The sequence below is a fragment of the Salmo salar genome, chromosome ssa04 (genome assembly GCF_905237065.1).
Source record: "Salmo salar chromosome ssa04, Ssal_v3.1, whole genome shotgun sequence".
Lineage (NCBI taxonomy): Eukaryota > Metazoa > Chordata > Actinopteri > Salmoniformes > Salmonidae > Salmo > Salmo salar.
In genome coordinates this window covers 34,305,835-34,323,515 of record NC_059445.1, presented here as the reverse complement: position 1 = coordinate 34,323,515, position 17,681 = coordinate 34,305,835, and the positions used below count along the sequence as shown (strand labels likewise).

Genomic DNA, 17,681 nt, shown 5'->3' with positions numbered 1-17,681 from the left:
GCCGTCTGGGCCGGCAACCTTGCGAGGGTTAACACGTTTAAATGTTTTACTCACGTTGAAGGAGAGCCCGCAGGTTTTGGTAGCGGCCGTGTCAGTGGCACTGTATTGTCCTCAAAGCGAGCAAAGAAGTTTTTTAGTTCATCTGGGAGCAAGACTTCGGTGTCCGCGACAGGGATGGTTTTCTTTTTGTAATCCGTGATTGACTGTTTTATCCGCGTTTCCTGTTTTATTTTCTGCCTATAGGCTGGGAGCAACAAAATGGAGTCATGGTCAGATTTGCCAAAAGGAGGGCGAGGGAGAGCTTTGTATGCATCGCGGAAGTTAGAGTAGCAATGATCCAGAATGCTGCCAGCCCAGGTTGCACATTCGATATGCTGATAAAATTTAGGGAGCCTTGTTTTCAGATTAGCTTTGTTAAAATGCCCAGCTACAATAAATGCAGCCTCAGGATATGTGGTTTCCAGTTTACATAGAGTCCAATGAAGTTCTTCAGGGCCGTCAAGGTGTCTGCTTGGGGGAGATATACACGGCTGTGATTATAATCTAAGAGAATTCTCTTGGTAGATAATGCGGTCGGCATTTGATTGTAAAGAATTCTAGGTCAGGTGAACAAAAGGACTTGAGTTCCTGTATGATGTTATGATCACACCACGACTCGTTAATCATAAGGCATACACCCCCGCCCTTCTTCTTACCAGAGAGATGTTTGTTTCTGTCGGCGCGATGTGTGAAGAAACCAGGGGGCTGTACCGACTCTGATAACGTATCCCGAGTGTGCCATGTTTCCGTGAAGCAGAAAATGTTACAATCTCTGATGTCTCTCTGGAAGGCAACCCTTGCTCGAATTATATAATTATACTATATAGTCTTCAAATGTAATTTGGCATTGCATCTGGAGAGGAACATAATTGGAATGTTTTCCAATATGCTTTAAGGAGCTACACCTTTGCATGCTGAGAATGTTTTGTTAATATTAGGTAAAACTTAAATATAATTTTTCTAAACCTCAAAGACAAGGTACAATGTATATTATGTGAACATCAAAGGAATATTATATTAAACCTAAAACAAATGTGCTATGAACGTCATAAAAATTGACTTATTTCATTCTTACAACATTAAGGGAATGTCCTGTGCAACGTAACTTAAACATTGTAAGAATGTCATCACAACTGAGCATATTTTCTGTGTTGAGAACTTATCTCTTGTAATGTACCCACACTGTTCCCACAACTTAATTAAATATTCTGGGAACCTTTAAAGAACTCAGAAAGTCTGTTCTGTCAACTTTCTTGCAACATCAAAGGAATGTTTTGTGCACCCTGATACAAACATTATCTAAATGTCAGCACAACTGGACAGTTTTTGTGTTTTGGGAACATACAGAATCTCCTGTCATATCCCCACAATGTTCCCACAACCTAAATACATATTTTAGGAATTTTTAAAGAACATAAAATGTGTTGTGGGAATGTTCTTGCAACACCAACAAAAGTGTTTTGCAACCTAATAGAAATATTGTAATCAAATCAAATCAAATTGTATTTGTCACCTATGGTGAATACAACCTTACAGTGAAATGCTTACCTACAAGCCCTTAACCAACAATGCAGTTTTAAGAAAAATAAGTGTTAAGAAAGGATTTACTAAATAAACTGAAGTAAAAAAAATAAGAAAAATAGAAAATAACAAATAATTAAAGAGCAACAATAAAATAACAGTAGCGAGGCTATATACTGGGGGTACAGAGTCAATGTGCGGGGACACAGGTTTGTCGAGGTAATTGAGGTAATAGGTACATGTAGGTAGAAGTAAAGCAACTATGCATGGATAATAAACAGAGAGTAGCAGCAGCGTAAAAGGGTAGCCATTTGATTAGCTGTTCAGGAGTCTAATGGCTTGGGGGTACAATCTGTTAGGAAGCGTGCGGTAGCAGGGAGAACTATGACTAGGGTGGCTGGAGTCTTTGGCTATTTTTAGGGCCTTCCTCTGACACTGCCTGGTATAGAGGTCCTAGATGACAGGAAGCTTGGCCCCAGAGATGTACTGGGCCATACGCACTACCCTCTGTTGTGCCATGCAGTCGAAGGCCGAGCTGTTGCCATACCAGGCGGTGATGCAACCGGTCAGGATGCTGTCTTCCCACAACCTAATGAAACATTCTGGGAACCTTTAAAGAACAGATCAAATGTGTTCTAGGAACGTTCTTGCAACATCAGGTGAATGTTTTATATAAACACGACTGGACAGTTGTTGTGTTATGAGAACATTAGCCGTGACCTAACGAATGTCCTGGGAACCAGAATCAATTTAGGTTTGCTTGGTTTGTACTGTATGTTCATAATATTCAGTACATGCATTGAGTTGATGAGTTCATGTTGCCTTGCTCACCATGTCATTGCAGAAAACGTTTTGCCTTTAGCTAAAAGTGAACTGTTAGTGAACTGTTGAGTGTTACAGATCATTGGTCAGGTCATTGTTGCCCATGCTTCCACGTGCTTCCAGTCGCTCATTTGGTTAAAGCATGGTGCTGGCAACACCAGGGTTCGATTCCCGCATGAGCCACATTTCCATAATATATGTGTCACTGTCAATGCTGACAGTTCTACTAAATTACCATATTACAAGGCATATCTCTCTCTTCCCTCTCCAGCACTACCTACTGACTCTGATGGCAGTGGCGGCGCGGGTCTACCGCCACCCCAGTCTGAAGAACTCAGTGAGCCTGGTGGTTGTGAAGATGCTGGTGGTGGAGGACGAAGATGTTGGGCCACAGGTGTCCAGCAATGGAGGAATGGCCCTCAGGAACTTCTGTAACTGGCAGCAGCTCTTCAACCCCTCTAGCCAGAGGCACCTGGAACACTACGATACAGCCATCTTATTCACCAGACAAGTGAGAACTTAGAACATTAGACATTCCACCTCAATCACCCAGCACACTACGACACAACTATCCAATTCACCAGACAGGTGAGATGAACCCTATTACCCTTTTACTCTCTTGTGCTGACCAAACAGTACTAGCTCAAATATTGTATTTTAACATTGTCTTTTTCAGTATGGTTCCAGCAACTATGGTGGATGCAAAACCAGGCCATGCTCAGTACAGCTTGGTTTGGCTCTGTTTAGTGTGAAAAGCAGGCACGTGCACAGATAGGGTGGCACGTGCACAGATAGGGCTCCACCTGTGCAGCACAGGAGGCTGCTGAGGGGAGAACGGCTCATAATAATGGCCGGAACGGTGCAAATTGAATGGCATCAAACACATGGAAACCATATGTTTGATGTATTTGATACCATTCCACCTATTCCGCTCCAGCCATCACCACTAGCCCGTTCTCGCAAATTAAGGTGCCATCAACCTCCTGTGTTGTGCAGAGCACATGCCCCTTTGCCCTTCCAGTCTCCAAAGTACCCTTTTGGATTGTGGTATATTTTGGGGGGAATGCCTGTCTGTAAGTGTAACTGAAACTAGAGCTTCAATGGCCTTGTTAATACTGAATCCCCCTTCACTGTATGCTTTAGATACCACACAGTTAAATTTCCTTTCTCCCCAAATCTACTGGCTGCCATGTATTTGCTTCATTTTACGATGGAAACACTGACAAATATGTTTTGCTGGCAAGAGCCTCACTTTTAGGGGGAAAACCCCCTCTGTCTGGAACAAACGTAGCAATGTCTGGATATCAGTGTCTGAAATGTGTCCCTCCTCTTCCTACTCTCCCTACTCCCCTAGCCCTTTTCCTCTCCTCTCCTCTTCTCTCCTCTCCTCTCCTCTCCCTCTACCCCATGTAGGACATCTATGGGCAGATGAGTTGTGAGATCCCTACTCCTCTAGCCCTTTTTCACTCCTCTTGTCGTCTTTCCCATTGTGATAAAGTCCTCATGCCCTCTCTCCCTGTACCCCCTATGCAGGACATCTGTGGTCAGAGGAGCTGTGACACCCTGGGGGTGGCTGACGTGGGCACCATGTGTGACCCTAAGAGAAGCTGCTCTGTAATAGAGGATAACGGTCTGCAGGCCGCCTACACCGTGACACACGAGCTAGGTATGTTAATACGCTATAGAAATATGAGCTTGGTATGTTACAGTAACACACTATGGAACAAACTGCATACTTGTGTGTTTCCTATCTCACAAGGTATGAAACTTTAGTAAAGGCCAATGTGGATGGATGTCCAGTACTTCTCCTGAGTCACCTGTCATGGCTGTCCTGCTTTGCCTCTTGTTTAAATGAGAATAAAGTTAGAAAAGTGCATGATGTAAGCCATACGTCAGCTCTCAGCAGCATCTTCTTCTTTCTCTCCTCAGGTCATGTACTCAGCATGCCTCATGACGACTCTAATAACTGTATCAGATGGTTCGGACACCTGGATGGGCCCCACATGATGGCGTCTGTGTTTTTTAGCCTCAACAAGACTTTGCCATGGTCGCCATGTAGCGCCCGCTATGTCACAGAGTTCTTCGACAATGGATATGGTAGGATAACTTACCCTTTTAAACCTTTATCCAAGTGCTTTCCTCTCTTCTCTTTTATTCTATTCTATTCCCTCAACCACTGTATCAAGGGTTAATGTATTGAGTAGGATGTATTGGCTGGAATCATGATTCCCCGATGCACTACTTACTACACACAAACATAATTGTATCGACAGTTAGTTCTTATTGGTTAACATGTGGTTCCCAGCTTTCATTTGGTTTTGGTCATGAGGTAGTATTCCAGACAAACTGAATCTGAGTAAAAACAGTTTGCGGTTTCATTAAGTTTGAATAACAGTTTTGAGACATTTGTCCTAAACGGCCATAGGCTGTTATTATGCAATTAATAGACACTTGCCACAGAGAGTGTGCTATGTAATTTAGGACTCAGAGAGTGGGGAGAAATCCCTATATAATATGAACCCCTAACATTTCACAAGTTTATTTTATTTCTCTCTCTTTTTAAAAAAGCTCATTCTGCCTAAACTCACTCCATCAACCACTATTTATGGTCTGTGAAAACTAACAATCCTTGGAGAGTAAGCTCCTCTCTCTTTGCAGTGAGGCTCTTCTCTTCACTTCTGTCTGCTCATGGCAGGGCAGAGACACAGACAGCACTGTAATAATTCAGATGACACACACACACAGCAGACATGCCTGAGATTGCTGGGAGAAGGCATCTCAAGATTGATGTTCCTGCTCCTAGAATGGAATATAGCAAATCTAAGGCAAAGCAGATATTTGTGTTGCGAAATAGCATACATTTTTCTCAGTCAATGTTTTATCCCCCATCGATATTTCAGTCTCCACTTTGATTTCTCTCTCAAATTCAAGCTGCTTTATTGGCATGAAAAAACCATTGCGTCAACATTGCCAAAGCAACAATATATACAATATACATTGTAATAAAATAATCTCTCTGTCTCTCTCTCTCTCTCTGCTTCTCTGACTCATCTGCTGGTGAGTCACACATTCCAGCTTTAACAACTGTTTTCCCTCACAGAGAAGAGAAAACGAGAGTAGCCAAGCACATGTTGTCTTTACCGGCCCTGCCACAGATATATAGTGAACTGATGTTGCAGAATTCTCCTCTGTTAAAGGGGCCATACCACTAAAAAGATCTAACAAAATAGGATTAAGCAACATACTGTACCAGGGCAGAGAGGCAGTAACTCATCTGTCCGACATGCACATCAATGCCAAGAGTTAAAGTATATTTTTCTACATAGAGTTTATGAAGAAAAGCTGCTTCAAAGTCTAAAGTTAAATGTAATGTTTGGCAATGATCTATAACCATTTCTATCACCTGATTCTGCCACTGGATATGATGTTACCTTCTGGCAACAAAATCTTTAGAGGCAAAGAATGTATCTTCCCTTAAACACATCTTTGTGTATTTGGTCATTCCATTCTGCTATGAAAATAGCCCCCTCAAGCTAAAACTGTTGTACACCTGTTTTAGGTTTGCAAAAAAATAAACATAACAGTCAAATTTCACGTGCTTCAGGCGGACTGGCACCCAGTTGCAGTTGTCGTTTCCTGGTGATTGATAGAAGAGGAACGTGTGTTCCCACCTTTATCAGAGCTTTAGCCCCCCTAGGTCTTCTTAACACCTTCAGTATAATACAGTATGTACAGGTCTCCCAAATGTCAGTCAATGACTAACACGTCCTCCAGATCTTATTGACATTTTGTCACCCCTGAGTTTACTGGAACTTTCACGCCTGTTGATGTGTCTGTGCCTGTTTGTTTATGTAGCTAGACCATCGTTGTATACAATAATTTATTCTCAACTGACTAATTCAATAAAAATGTGTCTTTTTCCAGGTGACTGTCGGCTGATCTAGAAAGGGCTTTATAAATTGACTGATTTGTGCCTGCTTATGTTCCTCTCTCCCAGGTGACTGTCTGTTGGATCCTCCAGAGCAGACACTCCCTCTCCCTGTTGATCCCCCAGGTGTCTCCTACAACCTGGACCGTCAGTGCCAGCAGGCCTTCGGGGAGGAGTTCACCCTGTGTCCGGACACCCCAGAGGACCAGACTTGCAGCCAGCTATGGTGCCGGGAGGAGGGCCAGCCACACTGCACCACCCGGAACGGCAGCCTGCCCTGGGCTGATGGCACGCTCTGCTGGGCTGGGGCTGGAGCTGGGGCCAACACCACCTGTCAGGGAGGTGTCTGTGCTGCAGTGACTGATCAGCAGAAAAGAGAGGTACTATATGTACAGTTGAAGTCGGAAGTTTACATACACTTAGGTTGGAGTCATTAAAACTCGTTTTTAAACCACTCCACAAATTTATTGTTAACAAACTATAGTTTTGGCAAGTCGGTTAGGACATCTACTTTGTGCATGACACAAGTAATTTTTCCAACAATTGTTTACAGACAGATTATTTCACTTATAATTCACTTTATCATAATTCCAGTGGGTCAGAAGTTTACATACACTAAGTTGACTGTGCCTTTAAACAGCTTGGAAAATTCATGGCATTAGAAGCTTCTGATAGGCTAATTTACATAATTTGAGTCAATTGGAGGTGTACCTGTGGATGTATTTCAAGGCCTACCTTCAAACTCAGTGCCTCTTTGCTTGACATCATGGGGAAATCAAAAGAAATCAGCCAAGACCTCAGAAAAAAAAGTGTAGACCTCCACAAGTCTGGTTCATCCTTGGGAGCAATTTCCAAACACCTGAAGGTACCACGTTCATCTGTACAAATAATAGTACGCAAGTTTAAACACCATGGGACCACGCAGCCGTCATACCACTCAGGAAGGAGATGCGTTCTGTCTCCTAGAAATGACTGTACTTTGTTGCGAAAAGTGCAAATCAATCCCAGAACAACAGCAAAGGACCTTGTGAAGATGCTGGAGGAAACAGGTGCAAAAGTATCTACATCCACAGTAAAACGAGTCCTATATCGACATAACCTGAAAGGCCGCTCAGCAAGGAAGAAGCCACTGCTCCAAAACCGCCATAAAAAAGCCAGACTACAGTTTGCAACTGCACATGGGAACAAAGATCGTACTTTTTGGAGAAATGTTCTCTGGTTTGATGAAACAAAAATAGAACTGTTTGGCCATAATGACAATCATTATGTTTGGAGGAAAAAGGGGGAGGCTTGCAAGCCAAAGAACACCATCCCAACCGTGAAGCACGGGGGTGGCAGCATCATGTTGTGGGGGTGCTTTGCTGCAGGAGGGACTGGTGCACTTCACAAAATAGATGGCCTCATGAGGATGGAAAATTATGTGGATATTTTGAAGCAACATCTCAAAACATCAGTCAGGAAGTTAAAGCTTTGTCGCAAATGGGTCTTCCAAATGGACAATGACCCCAAGCATGCTTCCAAAGTTGTGGCAAAATGGCTTAAGGACAACAAAGTAAAGCTATTGGAGTGGCCATCACATAGCCCTTACCTCAATCCTATAGAACATTTGTGGGCAGAACTGAAAAAGTGTGTGCAAGCAAGGAGGCCTACAAACCTGACTCAGTTACACCAGCACTGTCAGGAGGAATGGGCCAAAATTCACCCAACTTATTGTGGGAAGCTTGTGGAAGTCTAACTGAAAAGTTTGACCCAAGTTAAACAATTTAAAGGCAATGCTATCAAATACTAATTGAGTGTATGTAAACTTCTGACCCACAGGGAATGTGATGAAAGAAATAAAAACTGAAATAAATCACTCTCTACTATTATTCTGACATTTCATCATTAAAATAAAGTGGTGGTCCTAACTGACCTAAAACAGGGAATTTTTACTAGGATTAAATGTCAGGAATTGTGAAAAACGGAGTTTAAATGTATTAGTCTAAGGTGTATGTAAACTTCTGACTTCAACTGTATTCTGAACCATTCTGATTCTCGCTCTGTCTGTCTGAGTGACTGGCTAAATCCTCCATCCTTCTGCATAGGGATCGGATGATTGTGTCTGAGGCACTAACTCCTCCAGTCTCTGATTGTGTGATTTATGAACCCTCGTACCTGCCTGAAAAAACATGTTTAAATAGGCTACCTCAACGATTTACTACCTACTTCTGCTTTTTGTATGCAGTGTTTATGTCATAACCTACAGGATTTCTCTCTTGCGGTCTTTCTCTTCTGACTTTCTCTCTCTTGCGCTCTGTTTCTCTCACCGTCTACACTTGACCATGACAGGTGTTATTTATTTTCACTGCTTTGGTGAGAGACAGTTTCTGGCTCCCGTCTGTTTCAATACTTCATCTTCAGAAATATAATGTAGTCTCATTTCGTCATGTGCCCCCATCCGGCCCTGGCCCTATGCCCGGCCCCAGCACCAGCCCTGTCGCGTGGCAGCTGAAAATAATAAATCCCTCTCTTATTCAGACCCCCAAATGTCAGTCTGAGGGCCCGGCTTAGTATATTTGGTGCAGGCCTTTAAAAAGTAAGTATATTTAAAAACAGCCAGGCCTATTCCAAGGGACTAGCTTGTGATTCCAGACACTCTGGCTGTTAGAGGAGTTGTTGCAGCCAACTCGTAAAAACCCCAGAGAAATGAAATGCTGTGTCTTAGTAGCACATGCCAGGAGCTGTGAGTACGCACAAGAGGCAGTTACACGCGTGGCAGACTGCAGGCCAGGCCACTACATGCCACAAGAGATGCCAAACTAAAAACCCTAACCAAGCAAAGAAAAACTCTTATCAAGACTGCCATGTAGTAATTGTTTTCAAATGACAAGGGTAGGGAATATCATTACTGAGCATAGAGATTCCATTTTTGTAGTGTGAATAACTTAATTTCACATGTTCACTCAAGGCCTGTAAACTTCGTGACAACTGTTGAAGGGTTCTAAACACAATTTCATTGATTTAATTACTGATTGATCTGTCTGGTTGTATCTTGTAGGAGCCTGTGGACGGAGGGTGGGGTGTGTGGGGCCCCTGGGGGTCGTGCTCCAGATCATGTGGCGGAGGGGTGGAGTTTTCCGAGAGAGAATGCACTGATCCCAAGCCACAGAACGGAGGAGCATACTGTGCGGGACAGAGAGCCAAGTACCAGGCCTGTAACATACAGGCCTGCCAAGATGAGCATGGTAAATTAACACCAACAATGAATCACTATATCCAAATCAATAAATGACCAATATATCCACACCTCAACAATCACATTGGGCGGGCACCCAAGCACAGACACACACATACACATGTGAACAGACGCACTCTACACACACGTACACATGGATTTTGTATTGTAGATATGAGGTAGTGAAGTAGTGGCCTGATGGCACACACTTAATGTGTTGTGAAAAGTGTTATGAAATGTAATGTCATGTAATATTTTTAATTGTATATAACTGCCTTAAAACCTGTTATGGCTTGATCCCGTTAGCGGGATCGATATGACGACAGCCAGTGAAAGTGCAGGGCGGCAAATTCAAAACAACAAAAATCTCATAATTAAAATTCCTCAAACATACAAGTATTATACACCATTTTAAAGCTTTACTTCTTGTTAATCCAGCCACAGTGTCAGATTTAAAAAATGCTTTACGGTGAAAGCAAACAATATGATTATGTTAGGTCAGCGCCAACACACACAAAAACACAGCCATTTTCCAGCCAAAGAGAGGAGTCACAAAAAGCAGAAATAGAGGGAAAATGAATCACTAACCTTTGATGATCTTCATCAGATGACACTCATATGACTTCATGTTACACAATACATGTATGTTTTGTTCGATAAAGTTCATATTTATATCCAAAAATCTCAGTTTACATTGGCACGTTATGTTCAGTAATCTTTTGCCTCCTTTACAGTAGAAGCCTCAAACAAGGTTCTAAAGACTGTTGACATCCAGTGGAAGCCTTAGGAAGTGCAACATGACCCCTCATAGCTTGGTTCCTCTCTCGGTTTCTTCCTAGGTTTTTGGCATTTCTAGGGAGTTTTTCCTACGGAGTTTTTCCTAGACACCGTGCTTCTTTCACATGCATTGCTTGCTGTTTGGGGTTTTAGGCTGGGTTTCTGTACAGCACTTTGAGATATCAGCTGATGTACGAAGGGCTATATAAATAAATTTGATTTGATTTGTAGTTTGTATAGGGAATTAATTGAAGTCCTACAGACCACTTCCTGTTTGGATTTTTTCTCAGGTTGTTGCCTGCCATATGAGTTCTGTTATACTCACAGACATCATTCAAACAGTTTTAGAAACTTCAGAGTGTTTTCTATCCAAATCTACTAATAATATGCATATCTTCGTTTCTGGGAGTGAGTAGCAGGCAGTTTACTCTGGGAACGTCAGTCATCCAAGCTACTCAATACTGCCACCATCCATAAGAAGTTAATGTTGCTTTGGCAGCAGCTAATGGGGATCCTTAATAAATACAAATACATCTTCCATATGGTGCATGGCAATGATAGCATTTCTAATGTATACAGTTGGCATTATCACATACAGTATAGATACAAGGCTAGTTTAATTAATAGTATAAGAGTTTCCTTGACATGCTCGAATGTCATCAGTAGAGATAGGATTGATAATGATATGCTATGTTCGTTCTCCCAGGTAAGAGCTTCAGAGATGAGCAGTGTGAGAAGTACAACAGCGACCGATATCTGGACAGCCATGGGAACATCAAGCAGTGGATCCCCAAGTACAACGGTGTCTCACCAAGGGACAGGTGCAAACTGTTCTGCAGAGCAAGAGGCAGCAATGAATTCAAAGTCTTCGAGGCCAAGGTAGCTATAACACTACTCAAATTTGAAATAGTTACCAGCTGGTTGAAATTACATCATTATAACCAGAAACCAGTTTTGCCTAGTTTTGATCACTGGGTTGATTCATTTCCAACTCATTAACACGCTTGATTTACAGTGCTCTAGGAGTTTAGGCTAATACTTTGCATATTTTTCTATGTTGTTTCAGGTTGTTGATGGCACCACCTGTGGCCCAGACACCACCTCCATCTGTGTCCAAGGACAGTGCGTCAAAGCTGGCTGCGACCAGGTGATCGGCTCCAGTGTGAAGCTGGACAAATGTGGCATGTGTGGGGGTGATGGAACAACCTGCAGGAAGATCACTGGATCGATGAATAAAGCCATGTGAGTAAAATAAAGATATTCAGGATTAAATTCCTTTGAGGGCAGAGTTGTCTCTCTAAAATTGTGAAAATGATTGACTGATTCCCGTCTTTTTAAGATGATTCTGATGTCATAGACAGCATTACAATGCTGGTCATGGAAACCCATTAGCATACATCCTGTAGATAAGTATAAGCTTTCAACTGAAACTTTCCTCTGTCTTAATTTAATTCAACACAGATTCGGCTACAACGACATTGTGACCATTCCGGCCGGGGCCACCAACATCGACATCAAGCAAAAGAGCCACCGCGGGATCAAACACGACGGCAACTACCTGGCCTTGAAGACAGAGGTTTCCTACATCCTGAACGGAAATTTCTCTGTGTCCACAGCAGAGCAGGACATCCCAGTCCTGGGCGCCGTACTCCGGTACAGTGGTTCCTCCACCACCCTGGAGAGGGTCTTGAGTTACCAGAAGCTCCGACAGGCAGTCACTGTCCAACTCCTGTCCACAGCCGGAGACGCCTCTCCCCCTAGGGTCAAGTACACCTTTTTCCTCCCCAGGGATGTCCCCTTCACCAAGCCTGGAGCTGAGGGCAGAGCTTCACTACATGCGATTCTGCCACTAGGGGGCTCAGAGTGGGCTCTGGGGGAGTGGTCCGAGTGCTCCAAGAGCTGCGGCTCAGGTTGGTCGAGAAGGAACGTAGAGTGCCGAGACGGGGCAGGCACCCTGTCCTTCACCTGTGATGAGGACCTGCGGCCGGCAGACATCCGGCCGTGTGGGGACCTGCCCTGCCCTGTCTGGCAGATGGGTCCCTGGTCGGCATGCTCGAGGACATGTGGTGTGGGGGTGCGCCATCGAAGCGTGCTGTGTATTGACTACACCGGTAAGATGGTGGAGCTAGGGAAATGTAACCTTGCCAAGAGGCCAGAGGTGGTTTCTTCACAGTGCAGCTACCAGGACTGCTGAGTCTGTGCTGATAAAGATGTCATAGCTTCAAAACGACTATTGACGGTTTGTTTTCCAACAGAGATCTACCTCAAAGGATGTAAAAAATTATCAACTATCACTTCTTAACCTGAAGTTTCTGTTTGCATCTAGCTTAACACATTATCAAAGGCACATCTTACCTTTCCACAAATGCTGCTGATATTCCGCTGGAGTGGTTGAATACCACTATCATTCATTTTTGGCGGGCCACATGCTCCCCTTTTGAACACATATGCCCTCAAATCAATTCAAAGTATACTACTTAATCAAATTAAGTGACATTCAATGTTTTAGGGAATAAAGAAAAACCTTTTTCATATGAATAGAGACAATAGCTCAAATCAAATAAAATGTTATTTCTCACGTGCCGAATACAACAGGTGTACAACACCTTACAGTCAAATGCTTACTTAAAAGCCCTTAACCAACAGTGCAGATTTAAGAAAATACCAAAAAAAGTGAAATAAGAATAACAAATAATGAAAGAGCAGTAAATAACAATAGCAGCAGTAAATAACAATAGCAGGGCTGTATTCAAGGGGTACCGGCACAGAGTCAATGTGCGGGGGCACCGGTGTCGAGGTAATTGAGGTAATATGCACACGTAGGTAGAGTTATTAAAGTGACTATGCATAGATAATAACAGAGAGTAGCAGCAGCGTAGAAGAGGGGGGAGGGGCAATGCAAATAGTCTGGAGTAGCTGTTCAGGAGTTTTATGGCTTTGGGGTAGAAGCTGTTTCGAAGCCTCTTGGACCTAGACTTGGTGCTCCGGTACTGCTTGCCGTGCAGTAGCAGAGAGAACAGTCTATGACTAGGGTGGCTGGAGTCTGACAATTTTTAGGGCCTTCCTAAGACACCGCCTTGTATAGAGGTCCTGGATGGCAGGAAGTTTGGCCCCGGTGATGTACTGGGCCGTACGCACTACCCTCTGTAGTGCCTTGCGGTTGGAGGCCGAGCAGTTGCCATACCAGGCAGTGATGCAACCCATCAGGATGCTCTCGATGGTGCTACTGTAAAACCTTTTGAGGATCTGAGGACCCATGCCAAATCTTTTCAATCTCCTCAGGGGGAATAGGTTTTGTTGTGCCCTCTTCACGACTATCTTGGTGTGCTTGGACCATGTTAGTTTGTTGGTGATGTGGACGCCAAGGAACTTGAAGCTCTCAACCTGCTCCACTACAGCCCCGTCGATGAGAATGGGGGCATGCTTGGTCCTCCTTTTCCTGTAGTCCAAAATCATCTCCTTTGTCTTGATCGCATTAAGGGAGAGGTTGTTGACCTTGCACTGCATGGTCATGTCTCTGACCTCCCTATAGGCTGTCTCATCGTTTTTGGTGATCAGGCCAACCACTGTTGCGTCATCATTAAACTTAACGATGGTGTTGGAGTCGTGCCTGGCCCTGCAGTCATGAGTGAACAGGGAGTACAGGAGGGGACTGAGCACACACACCTGAGGGGCCCCCGTGTTGAGGAGCCATATCGGAACATCTGAAACCCTGTTCCATTCTGTCTGTATTTCTGGAACACTGGAGCATGTTTTTGATGTCAAGTCTCTGGCCACAGAGTTAAACTCACACTATCATATTTCTCACATAAATCAGAGCTATTTAATCAAGTAGGGATGATTGACACAAACCCACATAACCTTTTCAAGTTGCTTGACTATTTATAGCTTGCTGAAATATGCATATTCATGATAGAAGTACTAGTTCTTTAGACTTAATTTTGTATCCACAGCTAGTTGGAATGGTTTTGTGGCATTCTTTTAAAACAAATGTCTGTCATGTTAATAACAAGGAGATTGTATTTATTTTCTTAACTTTGTGTTCGTTATTATTCTTGGCCATAGTGAATGCTGTAGATAAACATTTTATGAGTTATGTTTTTTCATCAACTAATGACAAGGAAAACAATGGAATATCTGTATCTAATGTAAAACATGTATATGATGCTTCATTTTAAATATGCTGTCCCTGAAAATATGGCATTATGAAAGGTTAGCTGAAGAATAATACTTTTGAGCTCAACTGAAACGAGCATAGCAGCTATTGAAATGGTGTAAATGTACTTTATGATGCCACAACCTAGATGTCATTCATTAATTTGTGTTAAATAGCATGTAGAATCACAGCTTCTTTTGGAAGTGAAATAAGAAATTAGAAGTTGTTTACGTAGATAGCAGATACACTCCTAATGTGGTTAAAGTCTAATCCATACACTCTTAGAAAAAAGGGTTCCAAAAGGGTTCATCAGCTGTCCCCATAGGATAACTATTTTTGGTTCCATGTAGAGTAAACCAGAACCCTTTTGGGTTCCATGTAGAGGAACCCAAAAGGGTTGTACCTGGAATCAAAAGGGCTCTACCTGGAACCAAAAAGGGTTCTCCAAAGGGTTCTCCTATGTGGGTAGCCAAATAACCATTTTAGGTTCTAGATGGCACCTTTTTTCTAAGACTGTACAACTCAGAGTAACAGAGAAAGAGGTAATGGTTTCCATGTCCTCTGTTAAGTAGAAATAAAATATATTGTATATTTGAGCTAAGAGTCATTTCCACTCTCTGGGTGGAATGAGAACAGAAGTTTGTAAGACAAGGCAACAACTGAAACTGTTTAACGGTCATTTTAGTTAATAGTTAATAGCTACAGTTGAAGTTGGAAGTTTACATACACTTCAGCCAAATACAATTAAACTCAGTTTTTCACAATTCCTGACGTTTAATCCTAGTAAAAATGCCGTGTCAGTTAGGATCACCACTTTATTTTAAGAATGTGAAATGTCAAAATAATAGTAGAGAGAATTATTTATTTCATCTTTTATTTATTTCATCACATTCCCATTGGGTCAGAAGTTTACATACTAATTGAGTGCATTTGGTATCATTGCCTTTAATAAGTTGGGTGAATTTTGGCCCATTCCTCCTGACAGAGCTGTTGTAACTGAGTCAAGTTTGTAGGCCTCCTTGCTCGCAAACGCTTTATCAGTTCTGCCCACAAATTTTCTATGGGATTGAGGTCAGGTCTTTGTGATGGCCACTCCAATACTTTGACTTTGTTGTCCTTAAGCCATTTTGCCACAACTTTGGAAGTATGCTTGGGGTCATTGTCCATTTGGAAGACCCATTTGCGACCAAGCTTTAACTTCCTGACTGATGTCTTGAGATGTTGCTTCAATATATCCACATAATTTTCCATCCTCGTGATGCCATCTATTTTGTGAAGTGCACCATTCCCTCCTGCAGCAAAGCACCCCCACAACATGATGCTGCCACCCCTGTGCTTCATGGTTGGGATGGTGTTCTTTGGCTTGCAAGCCTACACCTTTTTCCTCCAAACATAACGATGGTCATTATGGCCAAACAGTTATATTTTTGTTTCATCTGACCGGAGGACATTTCTCCAAAAAGTACGATCTTTATCTCCATGTGCAGTTGCAAACCATAGTCTAGCTTTTTTATGGCGGTTTTTGAGCAGTGGCTTCTTCCTTGCTGAGCGGCCTTTCAGGTTATGCCAATATAGGACTCGTTTTACTGTGGATATAGATACTTTTGCACCTGTTTCCTCCAGCATCTTCACAAGGTCCTTTGCTGTTGTTCTGGGATTGGTTTGGACTTTTCGCACCAAAGTACGTTCATCTCTAGGAGACAGAACCCATCTCCTTCTTGAGCGGCATGACGGCTGTGTGGTCCCATGGTGTTTATACTTGCGTACTATTGTTTGTACAGATGAATGTGATACCTTCAAGCGTTTGGAAATTGCTCCCAAGGATGAACCAGACCTGTGGAGGTCTACACTTTTTTTCTGAGGTCTTGGCTGATTTCTTTAGATTTTCCCATGATGTCAAGCAAAGAGGCACTGAGTTTGAAGGTAGGCCTTGAAATTCATCCACAGGTACACCTCCAATTGACTCAAATTATGTCAATTAGCCTATCAGAAGCTACTAAAGCCATGACATCATTTTCTGGAATTTTCAAAGCTGTTTAAAGGCACAGTCAACTTAATATATGTAAAATTCTGACCCACTGGAATTGTGATACAGTGAATTATAAGTGAAATAATCTGTCTGTAAACAATTGTTGGAAAAATGACTTGTGCCATGCACATAGTACATGTCCTAACCGACTTACCAAAACTATAGTTTGTTAACAAGACATTTGTGGAGCGGTTGATAAGCGAGTTTTAATGACTCCAACCTAAGTGTATGTAAACTTCCAACTTCAACTGTATTTTAAAATGATTATATTTCTGCCAGGTAAATCCCTGAGTGTTATGCTTTATTTAATTGAAGATGCTGATGGTGACAGAGTAAAAGGGGGTAGTTAGCTATTACGCCACCCCTTATGTGTTGTTAGTTGAAAACAGATTTGTTTTCAGATTTTCTCTCACTTGGTATGTAATGATAGAGCATTCCAGAATGTATTTAAAGGAGAAAAGATGTAGAACTGATTTCAAAGCATTCTATCCCTTCAATGAAGGTATTTACAATGCTATTGTTATAGCTTCCCTACAAAGCTATTTATTTTTTAATACTTTCAGACTAATTACTACAGTTTCATCTTTACGTTGCTGCTGTCTGTCTTCCTGAATTGTAAGAAATTAGACTGATTCATAATTTAACAATAAAGATATCTCTTGACTGAAACACTTTTGTTGGGTCTGTCTTGTTCAATTTGTTCTTCAACACAAGAGGATTCCCTTGTCTTGCAAGCCTCATTGTCCATATTTTGAGGCCTGAAAATGTTTTCTTTTAAAAATAAATAAATGATATATACACTACCAGTCAAGTTTATTTTTTATTTTTACTATGTTCTACATGTTAGAATAATAGTGAAGACATCAAAACTATGAAATAACATATATGGAATCATATAGTAACCAAAAGACTGTTAAACAAATCAAAATATATTTTATATTTGAGATTCTTCAAAGTAGCTACCCTTTAACAGGTTTGCACACTTGGTATTCTCTCAACCAGATTCATGAGATAGTCACCTGGAATGCATTTCAATTAACAGGTGTGCCTTGTTAAAATGTAATTTGTGGAATGTCTTTCCTTTTAATGTGTTTGAGTCAATCAGTTGTGTTGTGACAAGGTAGGGGGGTATACAGAAGACAGCCCTATTTTGTAAAAGACCAAGTCCATATTTTGACAAGAACAGCTCAAATAA

At 42.1% G+C, this 17,681-nt stretch overlaps 1 protein-coding gene across 1 annotated transcript; it reads left to right on the top strand.

Moving 5' to 3' along the window:
* Positions 1–2,077: 2,077 nt before the first annotated feature.
* On the top strand, positions 2,078–13,019 carry LOC106602880 (A disintegrin and metalloproteinase with thrombospondin motifs 8-like). The gene is made up of 9 exons (XM_045716239.1): positions 2,078–2,113; positions 2,654–2,893; positions 3,916–4,048; positions 4,312–4,479; positions 6,380–6,690; positions 9,348–9,534; positions 11,008–11,180; positions 11,368–11,543; positions 11,763–13,019. The coding sequence occupies exons 1-9, from the start codon at positions 2,078–2,080 to the stop codon at positions 12,493–12,495; spliced, it is 2,157 nt and encodes a 718-aa protein (XP_045572195.1). The 3' UTR covers positions 12,496–13,019.
* The last annotated feature ends 4,662 nt before the right edge of the window (positions 13,020–17,681 follow it).

Excerpts from the sequence above, each read along its gene's own strand:
- LOC106602880 (XM_045716239.1), top strand. The coding sequence starts at position 2,078 with ATGCAGTCGAAGGCCGAGCTGTTGCCATACCAGGCG. Across the intron at positions 2,114-2,653 it reads AGCTGTTGCCATACCAGGCG|CACTACCTACTGACTCTGAT; the intron begins GTGATGCAACCG and ends TTCCCTCTCCAG. Across the intron at positions 9,535-11,007 it reads GGCCTGCCAAGATGAGCATG|GTAAGAGCTTCAGAGATGAG; the intron begins GTAAATTAACAC and ends TCGTTCTCCCAG.